Source organism: Melanerpes formicivorus, unplaced genomic scaffold (genome assembly GCF_026170545.1).
Source record: "Melanerpes formicivorus ecotype bairdi unplaced genomic scaffold, bMelFor1.0.p_v2 SCAF_6, whole genome shotgun sequence".
Classification (NCBI taxonomy): domain Eukaryota; kingdom Metazoa; phylum Chordata; class Aves; order Piciformes; family Picidae; genus Melanerpes; species Melanerpes formicivorus.
The window spans coordinates 15,684,286-15,700,881 of NW_027142358.1; the positions used below are offsets into that span (position 1 = coordinate 15,684,286).

At 37.4% G+C, this 16,596-nt stretch overlaps 1 protein-coding gene across 20 annotated transcripts in view; it reads right to left on the bottom strand.

Annotated features, from left to right (window-relative positions):
• Positions 1 to 16,596, bottom strand: part of KCNMA1 (potassium calcium-activated channel subfamily M alpha 1) — a 410,890-nt gene that overhangs the window by 107,311 nt on the left and 286,983 nt on the right. For all 20 annotated transcript variants that reach the window (XM_068139897.1, XM_068139896.1, XM_068139895.1 and 17 more), the window contains 2 exons: positions 15,193 to 15,302; positions 7,506 to 7,574 (listed from right to left, as the gene is read on the bottom strand). In XM_068139897.1, coding sequence (XP_067995998.1) covers positions 7,506 to 7,574; positions 15,193 to 15,302 — 179 coding nt within the window. The remainder of the gene's footprint in view (positions 1 to 7,505; positions 7,575 to 15,192; positions 15,303 to 16,596) is intronic.

The following is a 16,596-nucleotide window of genomic DNA, read 5'->3' on the forward strand; positions in this document are numbered from 1 at the left end:
GATAAATACCATATTAATTCTTCCTTTAATCATTAAAAGTGAGCTAAGTTTTTTATTACTAATTGCAGGTCTTTTGTGTTTTGATGAACTTAAAGACATTTGGTGGAGAACCTGATGGAAGTTTGAACTGTATAACAAATCATGGACACAGTTTGGGGCAGGACTAATTCCCTCCAACTAGTTATTTTCTACTCATTTCTGCTATTGGGTGGTTTGTATTTGCCTTTTGCTTTCAAATGTCATACATATGGGACTCAAAATATTTTTCTTGGGTTGAAACAGCATTAGAAGCTTTGAAGGCTAATATCTTTTTCATGCTATTAGAAGATATAAACCACTTAAAAATATTTTATCAGTATAAAAAAAAAAAAATCAGTAGGACACAAAAATATTTTGTGTATCTTCCTATAGTACTGAGCTATCTTCTATGTGAGTCAATATTGCAGACACAACCAATCAGCTTCAGCACCTGAATCACCATTACACTGTAGGTGTGTATTGGTCAGCCACTTCCTAAGTGATCTGGCTCTACCATTTGCTTTGCCCAGCTTGAAAGTGAGTAGGCTTCCATTACTGCTGAAGTTGCACATGTACAGATCTTTGAACTCTTTATCTAGATACAGCATTTATACAGTAGATTACTATCAGGTTTGTGCAACTGTCAGTCTCCTCTTAGAGAAAAACAGGGTTCTTATTAGGATGGTAAAAGTGCAGTGAAGGTCTTAAAACTGCTGACAAAGGCATGTGGTGATGCCCAGCTAGTATAGCACAGAAAACAATGAATGGCAACAATATTTTAACGCACTATAGGAAGAATGGCAAATGGAAAATAAAGTTAAGGTCAATCTGTGGAGACTTATATTTGAAGAATCTTTTAAAGAACTTTCTTTGTCAACAGGCTCATTTTTGTATTATTTTTGTTTGTTCTTACTTTGAAAGTTACATTTTACAAAGCACTAAAGGTGGGATTCAGCTCATCTGTCTCAGAATGGAAAGTGCTTTCAAGAAATTTCTCTTTTTTCCCTTGCAATTATGGTCTAAGTTTGGATAACTGAAAGGAGATTAGACATCTAATGTTGAGATGGATAAAAATTAGGTGAGATGAATCCCAATATCAGTGACCAACTTAACATCCCTGCATCAAAGAAAGTTGACTGATTCAGTAAAACTCCCTCCATTTTTATTTATTTCTCAGATTTATGGCTACCCTTGTAACTGTCATCCTTGTGTAAAAAAAAGACCAATTGTTGAATTAAATGTAACACAAATGGTAAAATTTTGACTACACAAATGACAAAAGCTGCAATAGCTCTGCTTTAAACCTTGTGGTAGATGTGCTGTACCATTCCCCACGTGACTTAAACAGCAGCAATATCATCTTGTAATAAGGAAGATAATATATTATTTAATTGCTATTAATACATTGTGTAAAACAGGACTATGTGGTGGTATTGACTATAGCCACCACATTTTAAAATAAAACCAACTATTATTCTTGATTGTTTCCCCCCATGCCCAGATGAAATGCACTACTATTAGCATAATTGCCTCTTAAAATGTACCATGTCCTTCACACAACTAGAGAATTAGAATCACAAAATTAGCTTGAGACAGTATTTTTTGCTTCAAGGTATGTTTTGACATAGAGTATGAGGGTAGGTGCACAAATCCCACAGTGGGAGTTGTGTGCATACCAGCTTCTCACTGATTGTAACTCTAAAGTATTGCTTCTTTCTTCTGGGCTCTATCATTGGCATTAATTCAGATCCACATTGCTCTACACACAAAAATCCAGTAAGACAATAAAAAGAGTACAAGGCAAAAGACACAGTGCACATTACATGCTACAGGATATTAAAGCTTAATTCCTATAAGCATATAAAAGGTTGCTCCCAGGAGTTAAGTTCTCTACAACATCAACTACAAAGTCATGATCTACAGGACATATGTGAGGTATTTTATTGGGGCATAGTCCAAACTAGTTCAATGGTGCTGGCAAATTAAATACACTTTGAAACAATGAAATTATTCCTTCTGATTCCAGAAGTACAATGAAGCAGCAGAATGTATTTTATTCTGGGAGCAAGCAACTTCACTCGGTACAACACTTCCTCATACTGCTCAGCATGCCAGCATTAACATGCCTTCACCACAAGATAATATATACTTAAAAGCAAGAAGCAAAGTAGATGTGCAACAACTACAGATCCTTGAAGATGTTAAGTGTTGCAGTAACTTCTCTGCAGTTGGATCATATCAATAATGCCAAGCTGACAGGAAGCCACCTCTCTTTTCACACATCTACCCAGAAACCACAGGAGAAAAGGGAAAAAAAGGAAAAAGAAAAAAAAACCCTCACAAAACAAAACAAAACACCAAACCCATATACAATACACGCAAGAGAACACACATGGAAAGTAGAGTTTGCAGAGTAAGATGAAGAAGGAAACTGAAATGTCTGGACAATGGGAATGTGTCTCCAAAGAGAAACACTGACAGTCTGACAGACTTGTATAAGCAACTCAGAAGACAAAGCTGAGAAGAGGAAAGAGGAGAGGACATAAAAAAGCATGCCTTGTTTACTTCAGCAAAACAGCAAAGCAGTAAGACAGAATGTAGACTAGGGAGGGGCTCACAGTATGGGACACGAGAAGAAAATGCAGAACATGCCATCTCAAATAAAAATCGAAATTGATAAACAAATACATTTGGCAATGTCTTCATAAATGAGCTTAATAAATGTCATTAAAATGAATATGACATATAGTACAAACTATCCATGAGACTTTCACTGGAACAGTACAACAGTTTTAATGAATACTGTATTATGAATTACTGGGCTCAAAACAGGACCAACGATGCAAAGAAAAAGGTATTTCGCTGTTGTTAATGGAAGGTGAGACTACAAGAGACCATGAACCACTGCAGTTTAAGACATGTTTTGAAGAAGGATTCTGGGGAAAGAAGAACATCAGTGACAGTGTGAATATGGAGACAATATGGCCGCACAAGGGCTGGCAAAGACAAAATACACATAGTCATGATACAGAGCAAATGAAAAAAGAAGAAGGGAGATACTAACTGTAAAGTCTGCTTTTCAAATATAACAGTCTGATATACCAATGACTCCACAAGGGGAAAGAAAAAAAGCCTAAAAAACTTAATACTGTTTTGTTTTGTACTTTCTGCAAAGAAGTTAGTGCATGAGTCACAAGAACCAATGGAGAGATAAAATGCTGTTCTCTCTCCTCTTTGAGAGTGGGGGCTCATATATAAATATACACACAGATATAGATATAAAGATATATATATACACACACACATAGACAGATAAATATATATATATGTATATGTATATATGTGTGTGTATATACAGAGAAAGATAGACAAAGATGTTATCTTCCTGTGTTCTTGGCAAGGAATTAGTCCTGAAGTTAGAAGGAGTGGAGGTAGGATTGAGGTTGGAAGGAAAGGTAACGAAGAGGGCATACCGCTTTCGGCTTCTGCAAACGACAAGAAAAAAATTGCAAATCAAACACTTTGATAAGAAATCAACTGACACCAAAGCAAAGCAAAAAAACCCTTTATTTAGAAGTCTTCAAGGCTCAAAGGTTTTTCTGCTGAGAATGAGAACAAACATATGGACAGACAAAGAGAAAATTTAACAAGAGGAGTAAGTGAGGGTTGCAGGAGGGAAGAATTCTGGTTAAGTTTTCTTTCTTGCTTACTAATGTGAAAAGAAAAAAACAAAACAACAAAATAGGAGAAAAAGGCAAAAATATATCTAAAAGAGACTTCAAATAAGGAGCTTGAAAGTCTGTATTTTGAAGTATTCAGCAAGCTCTGCTAAGACATTTCCAGGTTGATGTTCTCCGTGTTCTTTTAATATTTTTCTACAGAAAAAGAACCAAAAACTCTCTACAAATGAAAGAGCACTTTTAAAGCTGAAGTATTTGGTTTGTATTAGAGATACAAAAACTTATTTAAGAAGTGTTTTCTGCTCTTAATAACTGATTAATAATATTCACAGATACTAACTGGAGATGAAGGAATGGCTAATACACTGTCACCTGCAACTACTGAAAATAACAACGGGTCAGAAGCCCACTAAATTCAGTTACATTTTTGTAACCTCAGAGGTTTTGTTGATAATTGAATAGTAATTTAAACATTATTAAACATATAAAAGTTAAATATATAAAAGTTTCTTAAATAATCACTTTTACCTAATCTTCAATATACCTCAATGAAAAACAGTTGCCCAGGTACAAAATCTTTACCCATTATTTGGAAACAAGTTTGTATTTATCATACCTATGACTACATTTCCTACATTTAGCCTAGAAAAAAAATTAAAGTCTGCTTACAATTAACAATCTTATACTGTCAAAAATTGTTATCTAGGTGTGCTTACTGCATTGTACAGCTTTATTCAGAGTCAGGGAAAAAGGAGGAACAGAGCTGCAAGCAGGAAGCTCAACCACTGCTAACTGGTACATTAGCATTAGCGTTAGTAGGGTTTTGATGATTTCTAATTACTATTGATCTCAAATTCCCCATGGCAGAGATAAAAGAATTTGGCTGTAAATCAGAAAGCTTTAGAAATCTGTCATCTAGGAGACTGCCTGGAAATTTAAAAAAAAAAAAAAAAGTGCATATGCCATTCTAAATGTAATAAAGACATTAACAAAGTCAATGAAAGGTCTGCCCATGACTTAAAATGGTACACGAATTTATCAGCAAAACTGAAGTAAAAATTTAAAAGGAGGATTAGAAAATCTAGAATGGCCTCACATTGTCACTTTTGAGCGCTTCAGATGCTTCTCAATTCACTTTGTGCTGCTTTAGCTCTGAGGGTAAGGTGATGCAGGCAGATGAAATTAATCTTAAAAGGAAATTCCCCATGTAAAAAAAAAATTCAAATCAGACACAAAAATTACTTACAGAGAAACTGTATTATTACTAGTTAACAAAAATTCAACTGCTGGGGCTAAGATCTTCTCGTCCCTTAGGCAGAAAGAATGATTTGAATATTTCCTCTGTTCCTGAACATACTGGTCCTATACCTGTTCCATCTTCATCAGAAAGCACTAGCTTGTAATAATATATTTTTTAAATTATTTTTATCATTGTTGCTCGGAATTGTAACGTATGTCAAATCTCTCAATGTTTTACAAAATATGAGTCTAAACTATAATCATAAAATAAATCAGTGCATATCTACTTTTGGTCACTCTCATAAAAAGTGAACACTTGAAGTTTTAAGTGTGAATCATGATCAGTTTCTCTTTCACCCTCATGAAGAAATGCCAATGAAGAACTTATGTTTCTATGATTCTATGTTATGAAATCAAATATTTCCAAAGTCAACATCAATAAAGATCATTGGTAAATACAAATTTATCTTGTGCAAAGACAGCTTGCATTTCCAAACTGTGTCATTCTATTTTTTTATCTTAATTCTCCATCTTTTCATTTATTGTGAAGTAAGGTAATGCAAATATACCCAAGAAGTGAGAAACTGAAGTTTTGTTTCGTTACCTATCTGGTTAGACTAACAGCCTCCAGCTCAGAAACCCACAAATATATACTTAACATATTTGGGTTGAAGAGCACAGGAAAGCTACTCTGCAGGTAGCTGTTCCATTCACCAAAAAGTGACTATAAAATTGCAACTTACTAACTTAAGACAGCAAATATATCCATGGATCAGAGTTACAAGAAAATGTGAGTATCTAGCTTAGATGTTCTCTTCTTGTTACAAACACATTTACAAAAACCAGCTGTTAACATCCCTTTGTTAGCATAGCTTCCTACCAAATCAATTAATTATGAACTGTTACCTGCATGACTTTAAGTAAGAAGGCATATGTGACTGTATGATTAAGTACTCAATCCAACTCTCACTGAACTTAGTGCAAACAATGACATAGAAGCCTTGAATTAGCTGTTATTACTGGAAAAAAAAGACTGCAGTATTAGCATTTATGTAAGTAAAAGATAACTGGAGTAATGACAACCTGAAGTTGGGCAATAATTCTCAGGAGAATCAACAGAAACCTAATAGTTTCTAATACTGGAAATACAATATCTGGAAAATAGTTCCACTGCTGTTTTCTTTTTTTTCTTAGAAGATATTAAACTGTTCAGAGAGTAAAGAATAATAAATCATTTAGTTTACATTAGCTAAGGTGGAATGAGATCATTCAGTGGGAAAGTATTCCATCTAACAGCATATGAAAATTGGAAACATTGGAAAACTGATATTTTAGAAGAAATGATTTCTTAATCAGCAATTGTGGACAAAAATAATATCAAATAGCACATACACCACTTCACGTATTACTTTATAATATATGGAAGAACTAAGCAAAACCAACTATTTGGCATAGAAATACTCTTATGAATGGTTGCAACATTGAATTTTCCATGTCAAATGCTCCACATTTTATAGGTATTAATAAGTAAACACTATAATATTTAATAACCATCATGAAAAGAAAATTCCTGAACCTCAGAAGTTGTTACATGCTCTCTAATGACATAATTGGTTCTCCTGTGAGGAAAAACAATTGCCCTCTAACGTTTCAGTAATTAGTGGCCAAAGGTAAAATAAATTTACATCAGCATTTCAGCTTTACTACTGCAGTACAGAATACAGTTTCTGACAGAGGGATATAAAATTCAGCTCAGAGTCAGCATCATCCTATTTTTATTATAAGCACCTCCACCTGTTGCAGAGCACATTTATAACATTTTTGTTATACAGAAATTAATGTATGCTAAAGCCCTGGTGGTTGAGTTGATAAAAGATCAGCGTACCCCTGGATTTATATGGATTTTTGTAAAACAACCCACATAAAACACTTTTTCTATCTATGAATCTATACTACTAATACTATTTTTCTTTTTGTTTGAGGAAAGGAGTCATCCTGTTGGTAATTTCAAGACTAAATTAGTATCTTCCAGTTTCATGATACTATTCATATATAAACAAGTTTCATCAGAATGGATACCATACAAATACTGCATTTATCCTGTATTTCTGTTTGTCTTGTATCCTATCTGGGCCAGCTCATTTCCAAACTTATTTAAATTAAATCATTATTACTTTGAGAATACACATAGTTTTAATACCACATCTGTTTTCTGCTTTTCCATTTTCAATAAAACAAGTTCAAACTGAGAGACTATGAACAAAAACATTCTAAGTTTTAAAGTAAAAATGAATTGCACTTCTGGTCATTGGATGTATCACTGTCCCTCAACTTTCCACTAAATGTTCTAACTGGAATTAATTTTAGGGGAGAACAACAGGGCAGAAATAAAGGCTTCTTAGCGTTATATGAAATGATGTAATGTGGTGGCATGCTAATTATAATCTGAAATGTTTCAAAAGTATAAGAACAGCTATGCCCATTTGGGCAGTGGGGAAGGAAAAAAAGGGAGGCAAAATTCTTAACAATGCATTCCAGAATGTCAAAATTTGTAGGCATAAGACATACCTGCTTTCTCGTTTTTCCGACTTGTATTCTATGGCTATCATTAAGAGCTTTAGTTTCGCAAACACCAGTCTGAAAGAAGAGACCAAGAGTCAGTCCTTTTTCACTATCAACATCACTTGGGTAGAAATGGGTACAGGATATTTTCTTAGAGGACTTAAGCTACTATCTTTTACCATTTTTTTCAGGTAGGTATACACAGAACATATATTAAGGTCTTTCCACTCTGAAGATAATGAAGACATATTTTCCTAAAAATACAAACTGACACATTTGGAACAGTAGCACAATCATCAACATATTATGTCTTAAAAACAAAGGTCATAATACAAAACATAAAATTGCATTTGTCTATAGTTGTGGATGTCTTAAAGTTTTCAAATCTTTGCTGGAATTCGGTGACATCTTGATTGCAGTGTTCACTCCTTAGAAAATGTGTAGGTACTGAACTAAAATTAGAGTATACTATTAACATCAGTATTTGCCAGCTAGTCACAGAAGAACATGACTGGAAGTAATATCTGACCAATATATAGGAAGTACATTCAGTAAAAGTCTGTATGATTGTCTATTTACAAAAAAAACCCTCAAGGATGATATTCATAGACTTGCAGAATTGTGACAGCAAAATACTATTTCAAGCTAATAGGTTCTGTGAGAACAAACAAACTAATCATTTAAAAAAAACCACCACCACCACCACAAGTTAAAACCACTTTCCAATTCTGTGACTGAAGCATATGCAAATTCAATGCTACTCCCTGTTCTATGGATTTGTCACAAATTATTCTACCAGTCCCTTTTCCATTAGATGGCTGCCATCTTCTGTGTCATACACTAACTTTTCCAGTGTTCAGTGCTTCTCTACAAACTTCCTTACTTCAGTGTTATTAGCATTTTTTAAAATATTACAATAATATTCATTTTCTTAAAGCAAATTAAGCAATAATCTGCATATTCTGCATGTCACATACTTAGTAGAAAATGAGGAACTGTCTGCTGAACAGATAATACTCCACTTCTATAGTGAGGTTCACTTACATGACTTTTGTCTCTCACAGTAACGTATCACCCACAATAACATACATCAATAACAACCATTATTGTCTGTATATACACATATATACACACAGAAGCACCTCACACAAATTAAATACCATGTACCAGTTTCAGTTAGTGGCTGCTAACAATACCAAAAGGAGGTGAGCAAACCTATTTGCTATTCACAGTAGTGGATACCACTACCATTACTAGGATGGCAGTAAGAATGTGAGCTGAGTATTTAATGGTTTCTGGTTGATGACCTGTTGATACATTACAAAAACAGTGACTACGAGAAATGTCAATATAGAACTCTACATTGGTTTTGTTCTTCTGTATTTCCCGTATCAAATATTACCTTGGTTCCTCATTTGAAACTGTAATTGAAGTGTTGTGAAGTAGGAATAGGAATAGATCCTACTCCAGTGCACATTTGGCTAGGGATTTTCATAAATATTTATTTTTGTGTACTCTTCTGCTATACAAAACTATCATTCCACTGCTTTTTCTGTCTCCCATTAAAGTTCATCATGTTGGAATAAGAAATCTAAGTAATGACATCATTCCTAAAAGAGCTCTATTAAAGGTTTCTGTGGCAGTTTTAGGCTTATGCCCAGGAAATTTTCCACAAATCAAGCAGAAAGAGAGAGAATGTAAATAAATTACCATCGGATGTAAAGGGGAAATAATGATAAGGTCTAAATAAGCCCACTGATTGGATAACTAACATAAAGTTAGAGAAAAAGTCCCTTTATACAACTTTCTCAGCTCTTTGCTCTAGCAGATACTGACCTTGGCTGAATTTCTTTGTTGGGACTAAGTACTAGCAAGCTACTCTCTGCTTTTCTGCTCTTTCTTGCTCCCTTGTCTGGCGGGGAGGAGAGGGGGAAGCTATTGATAGACCTCTAGTTTTGTCCAGGGGGTTTATTGTGTTGTTTATAACTTGTAAATATATGTAAATATTGTACATTTTGTACATATTCATTGCATTTCATATTTCTATGTTTTGCTTGTAAATATAGCTTCATTTGCTTCCAGCTGAGATGGTCTGGCAATTTTATTTTGGGGGGTAATTTCAACTCACCACAATTTTAAGCACAAAGAAACCAAGATTGCTTTTTAAAAGTGGATAATATTATTTTTCTAGGCATGGACAGAAAACACATCTGCCACATATACAGAGTCTTGAAAGAATAAGCCAAATTTTGTCAAGTAGTTACTAACCCAGTAATTATAGCTTGTGCCAAGAGTAGTAAAAACCAGATTATCCAGAACCACAGTGTAAGCACTGGTCACAGCAACACATTTCCATACTTAAAATGCATTAAAGAAGAAAGAACTGTGGAAGGCTGTAAGGCCTCTGTACAGATCTATAGATAGTTTTCTACTGAAGCAGCCTTTTTATATTTGTGAAAAGGCTAGTCTCCACTGAGATGAAATTAGGGAGCACTCTTGGACCTTTTGACATCTGCTTTCATGTGTTAGCTCCTGCTATCTCTCAGGTATGCCTGTAGAGACCACTTAGCACAGATTTGCTGGCTGTAGGGGTGGCCAACTTTTGCTGGAGTGACCCAGAGGAAAGTTTCTGAGAGAGCTTGGAGGAAAGTGTAAAATACAGGAGATGTTTCTGGCATGTCAGAATCATGTAAATCTAGAGGCTGTCTTACATCTTGGCTGTTACCTGAGCAGAGCTTAGGTTTGTTGAGTCTAAAATTTTGACACATATATGCAATGTTGAATAATATCCTAAGTTTAGGAAAAAGCTCTTAAGAGGACTCCTCCAGCCTCACTCCTTCAGAGAGGCAGAAAACCTCTGCAGATCATGTTATGTGTACTTTAATTCTCAAGAGTTGAAAAGTGCCTAAGATTTACTTCACCCTCTAAGACAAGTCAGAAATCTAATTGGAGAGAATGATCCAAACATAGAAGCAAGAACGTGACTGATACAGGTTGTCCATGCTGTCCTTACTGTGGGAAAGACTAGTTTAATTTGGAGTTACTCAGACCGGGAAGTGCTACTAAAATGAATATATTCAGAAGACAATCTGTTGTGGAGCAGAGACAAGAATGTAAGATCTAGTTTCCTCTTCAATAAGCATCATCCACACCTAGTCTAACATGTTGTTAGTCAAGAGAATAATAAAAATTATATTCATATATTGAAAATTTATGGGCGGAAATATGTTCAAATAATACATACACATAAAGTTATAAATAATATTTGCTGACTGATATTAACTTCCTTTTCCATGTAATTCTTTATCCTGATGTTGACATCCAAAGCTTGAAATACTTTAATGAGTGTCCCATCTCCACAGAAAGAGATGTTTGTCTATGTTATCCAAACTGCATAGCAGCTTATTTACCAAACAATCACATTCCTAGAGCAGCAATTAAGATCAATAACCCAAGGAAGCAGCACATTTTATTTAGTTTCAGCGATTTAAAATGTCATTTACAGCCTGAATTTTAAAAGCTAAAATACAAAAGCTATTCTCAAAGCCTATGTATTTTGTGGGTAGTTCATCACACTAAGCTGTTTTGTGTTTTCTGGAAATGGCAAAGCCCATTCTTACAGTAATGAAAATACCTACATACCTACTCGTTAATATGTAACACTACATTTTAATTTTCAGTGTACTTTAATTAAACTGAATTAAATAGAGCTATTAAACTGTTGGAAATTTTGAGAGAAATTTTTTTCTTTAAACTAGGAAACACAATTAAGCCTTCAGATAAACAAATTCTTGAGAAGAGCTCCAACACTTAGACATGTTTCTAAATTTTACTAAATGCCCTTACTTTATTGATTATTAGAATAAATAGAATAAACCAAACCAGGTTGGAAGAGACCTTCAAGATCATCGTGTCCAACCCATCAACCAATCCAACCCACCCAAACAGCTAACCCATGGCACCAAGCACCCCGTCAAGTCTCCTTCTGAACACCTTCAATGACGGCGACTCCACCACCTCCCCGGGCAACCCGTTCCATAGCGCAATCACTCTTTCTGTGTAGAACTTCTTCCTAACATCCAACCTGAACCTCCCCTGGCGCAGCTTGAGACTGTGTCCTCTTGTTCTGGTACTGGGTGCCTGGGAGAAGAGACCATCATCAGCCTGTCTACAACCTCCCTTCAGGTAGTTGTAGAGAGTGATAAGGTCACCCCTAAGTCTCCTCTTCTCCAGGCTAAGCAGCCCCAGCTCCCTCAGCCTCTCCTCATAGGGCTTGTGTTCCAAACCCCTCACCAACTTTGTTGCTCTTCTCTGGACTCGTTCCAGCAAGTCAACATCCTTCCTAAACTGAGGGGCCCAGAACTGGACACAGTACTCGAGGTGTGGCCTAACCAGTGCAGTGTACAGGGGCAGAATGACCTCCCTGCTCCTGCTGGCCACACTGTTCTTGATGCAGGCCAGGATGCCATTGGCCCTCTTGGCTGCCTGGGCACACTGCAGGCTCATGTTAAGCCTACCATCAACCAGCACCCCCAGATCCCTCTCTGCCTGGCTGCTCTCTAGCCACTCTGACCCCAGCCTGTAGCACTGCATGGGGTTGTTGTGGCCAATGTGCAGAACCCGGCATTTGGATGTGTTAAATCTCATGCCGTTGGATTCTGCCCATCTGTCCAGCCTGTCCAGGTCTCTCTGCAGAGCCTCTCTACCCTCCAGCAGATCAACTCTTGCCCCCAGCTTGGTGTCGTCAGCAAATTTACTGATGATGGACTCAATGCCCTCATCCAGATCATCAATAAAGATGTTAAAGAGCACAGGGCCCAGCACTGATCCCTGGGGCACACCACTAGTGACTGGTTGCCAGCTGGATGTGGCACCATTCACCACCACTCTCTGGGCTCGGCCCTCCAGCCAGTTCCTAACCCATCGCAGTGTGCTCCCGTCCAAGCCATGGGCTGACAGCTTGGCCAGCAGTTTGCTATGGGGGACGGTGTCAAAGGCCTTGCTGAGGTCCAGGTAGACTACATCAACGGGCCTCCCCACATCCACCAGGCGGGTCACCTGATCATAGAAGGAGATCAGGTTGGTCAGGCAGGACCTGCCCTTCCTAAATCCATGCTGGCTAGGCCTGATCCCTTGGCCATCCTGTAAGTGTTGTGTTATTGAACTCAGGATGACCTGTTCCATGATCTTGCCTGGCACTGAGGTCAGGCTGACAGGCCTGTAATTCCCTGGCTCATCCAACCGGCCCTTCTTATGGATGGGCACCACGTTGGCCAGCTTCCAGTCCTCTGGGACCTCGCCAGTGAGCCAGGACTGCTGGAAAATTACGGAGAGTGGCTTGGCCAGCTCATCTGCCAGCTCTCTCAGCACTCTAGGATGAATCCCATCTGGTCCCATGGACTTGTGGGGATCCAAGCTGCTAAGGAGAGTTCCAACTACCGCCTCATGGAACATAGGGAAACTGTGCAGCTCCCTGGCTCCTTCTGCTAGCTCTGCAGACCAGCTGTCAGGAAGACGTTCTGCCCTTCTAGTAAAAATTGAGGCAAAGAAGGTGTTAAGTATCTCTGCCTTTTCCTTATCCTTGGTTACAATGTTCCCCTCCGTATCCACCAAGGAGTGGAGGTTTTCCTTCCCCTTCCTCTTACTATTAATGTATTTATAGAAGGACTTTTTGTTGTCCTTCACAGTAGAGGCCAGTTTAAGTTCCAAGTGTGCTTTTGCCTCCCTAATTCTCTTCCTACAAGACCTAGCAACATCCTTAAACATTCTGTGGGTTGCCTCCCCTCGCTTCCAAAGGTGATACACCCTCTTTTTTTCCCTCAGTTCCATTAAAAGTTCATGAACCATCCAGGCTGGCCGTCTGCCCCGGCGGCTCATCTTCTGGCACATTGGCACAGCCTGTCCCTGAGCCTTCAACAATTCTTCATTGAAGTAGGTCCAGCTCTCCTGGACCCCTTTGTTTTTAAGGACTTTATCCCAAGGAACCCTCTGAATTAGTTCCTTGAGTAACCCAAAGTCTGCCCTCCGGAAGTCCAGAGTGGAGGTCTTCTTGCCGCCCCTCTTGGCTTGACCAAAAACCGAGAATTCAATTATCTCGTGGTCACTGGACCCCAAACACCCTCCAACCACCACATCACCCACCAGCCCTTCCCTGTTGGTGAAGAGGAGGTCAAGCATAGCCTTGCCCCTGGTAGGCTCTCGCAGCACCTGGGATAAGAAGCTGTCCTCCATGCATTCTAAAAACCTTCTAGACTGTCTCCTCTCTGCCATGTTGAGTTCCCAGCAGATGTCAGGCAGGTTGAAGTCACCCATGAGAACAAGGTCCGGAGATCTTGAGACAGCCCTAAGCTGCCTATAGAATGCTTCGTCAACATCTTCCTCCTGGTTGGGTGGTCTATAACAGACTCCAACCAGGGTGTCTGCCCTGCTGGTCTTCCCTCTAATTCTTATCCACAAGCATTCAACCCGATCATCCCTAATCTCAGCTCTACCAGCACAGTTACATGAATGTCAGCTTTATGTCAAACACAGTCTCAGTCACATATTTCTGTGAAGCTTTTCTGACAATGGTTTCATGTGCAGGTTTTCATATTGTAGTTACTGTAAACACAAATTAACATTACTTCCGAATATAATTTGTAGAATACATTATGAAATTTGCTATTTCAAGATATCCTGGAAAAATTTTGTGCTCATAGTAATAAACAACTTCCCTCAATTTCTTAGTCACATTCTGCTTAATACAGATGGATGCGTTGTTAGCCTTTCCATTTTACTAGCAAAGTCAAGACTAGGCTCTGTCCTTGCTACTCCTCAGAAAAACAGAGTTTTTTAAACAGGTAACATTGGTCTAACAGTTATTTCTGCTTCATTCTTATGCAATAACATATGTTTGTGCTACAGCATGGATCAGAAAAGTTAAGAGAAATGAGAGGAGTTCAAGCAACATCATTTTCCTTTACAGAATAGATCGTATCTTATTACTTCTATTTCCTCTTCTATGAACAGAATCTGTAGATTTTCTATGTTATCCCAGTCAGACTTCAAACTCTTCAGAGTAGAATCTGTTTCTCTCTAACTGTTTGAACACTGCCAGGAGAAGAGGAAATATGACTCTCCTAAACTACCCTATGTTTGCAGCCACAGTACTTAAGACAGAAAACGTGTGCATGAAAACCTCTTATTCACAAGGAAATCATTCTAGGACAAATATAAGGATTTTCAGTCTCAAGACTGGGTTATGCTATGGTTATATACTTTATGCTTCAAGTAAACTTTTCTCATTTCAGAGTAGACTTTTTTTCCCTGCCACATCTCAATATTTAGAAGTGGTTTGCAACCAGCTCCAAAGATGAGGCAAAAGCCAAGATGGTGACACTGACAATCACTATTCAAAGAATGGGAACCATTGTAAGAAACAATAGGACAGCACTCATGAATAAATAACTCAGTTGAAATGGATTTCTAATGAATTTGTTCAACACTGGAAACATTATGCTTTCATTTACAATCACTTAATTCCAAATCTCTTCTGGAAACCATCATTACAATGTTTGGCATACTTCCATGTTTATCCCATCTGACATAGCAACATTAGGACTGCAGCAGAGTGAAAAAGGCTTGTACAGAAACCTTAGATTTCACTTTCAGAGAAAGTAAGTACTTATGTGCATTCATATGTATTACTACTTACTCACAAACTGCAGGGAAGGACAAACCCACAAAGGCACTAGACAGATATTCTGTATACATTTCATTTGCAACTCCTTCCAAGTAGTATTTCTGCCACGTATCCTCCTCAATCTAAAACACAGAAACACAGATGAAGAGTTCTGAGTAAAACCAAAAGCTTTCTTTAATATTTACAAACAACTGCTTAAATATGAATCAGATTTTAACAAATAAGTCAGTAGACTGCTACAGCAATTAATATTGCATATTTTTACATGATTTTCAGTATCGTTAAAGAGTCTATGTAGTCTGAGAATCAAATATCCTTAGTAAAAACAATACACTTAATGATTGGCAAGCATATTCAGCATGAGGTGAAGTAAGGTTGTAGAGATCTTGAGGGAAAAAAGTTTCTCAGTTTTACCTTCCTGAAAATTCTCCAGTTAAATGGTTACATTATATTGTTAAGTGAGTCTCTTGATTTAATTATTTTCACCTTGTTTAGAAGCTGATCAGCAGTCAAAACTCTTTGTTTAAAATCAGAATTATTTTTTTTTCCTCAGCATCTATAACTAGCAAGAAAATACGAGAAATGCATTAAACCAGTTTCTTCAATGGTCATCAGTGCTTTGGGACAACTGGAGAAAACCTTTACTGCTAAATCCAACTTCAGTGTTGAAGATATGAAGGCCAGGAAGTCAGGAGTGCTGCAGGACTACTATCAAAAGCTCATAATATTTTCTGTGTCAAGTTTCTAGTGATATTTGAGACCCGCACGGAATCCTATCTAGCTTCCAGCTGCTGTTCTGGATCTGTGGATGCCATGGCATCTCTATAAAGCTTTTGTCTGAGATAACTTTATAAGGTCTTTCAACTAGCATCAAACACATATATTAAGGCAACTGGATCAAGTTCCTTATTATCTACCAGCAGGAATAGCAGTATAATTCAGAATAGCAAATACAAAGCTAGATGACATGGCAAATGTGGCATACACTGGTGCTGTTCCCTGTTGAAATCCCAGTTCCCTACATTGTGATTTGTGACCTCATGTGAAGTTTGCCTGAGGTCTCACTTTGATTCCCAATGAGACCTTTTTAGGCAAACTACCACAAACATGCAGCCTAAAATATCTAAGGCTTCACATCGAACAGTTGCTTCCCTATGTAATACATCACATTTAAAAAGAGCAAAAATTTCCATCACGATAGGACATTCCTGGATGTAATTACCTTTTGGCTTTATTCACTCCCTGTGCTAGATAGCGTGAACAGAGAACTTGATATTTGCAAGAATTATGCACAGCACCGAAAACAAAGGTCTTTTCCAACCTGCATAATTCTATTCTATTCTAATTCAGCATGTGTAAAGTTAGAGAAAAATATACCAGACTAGGAAAAAAATGAGATATATATTTATTTATTTT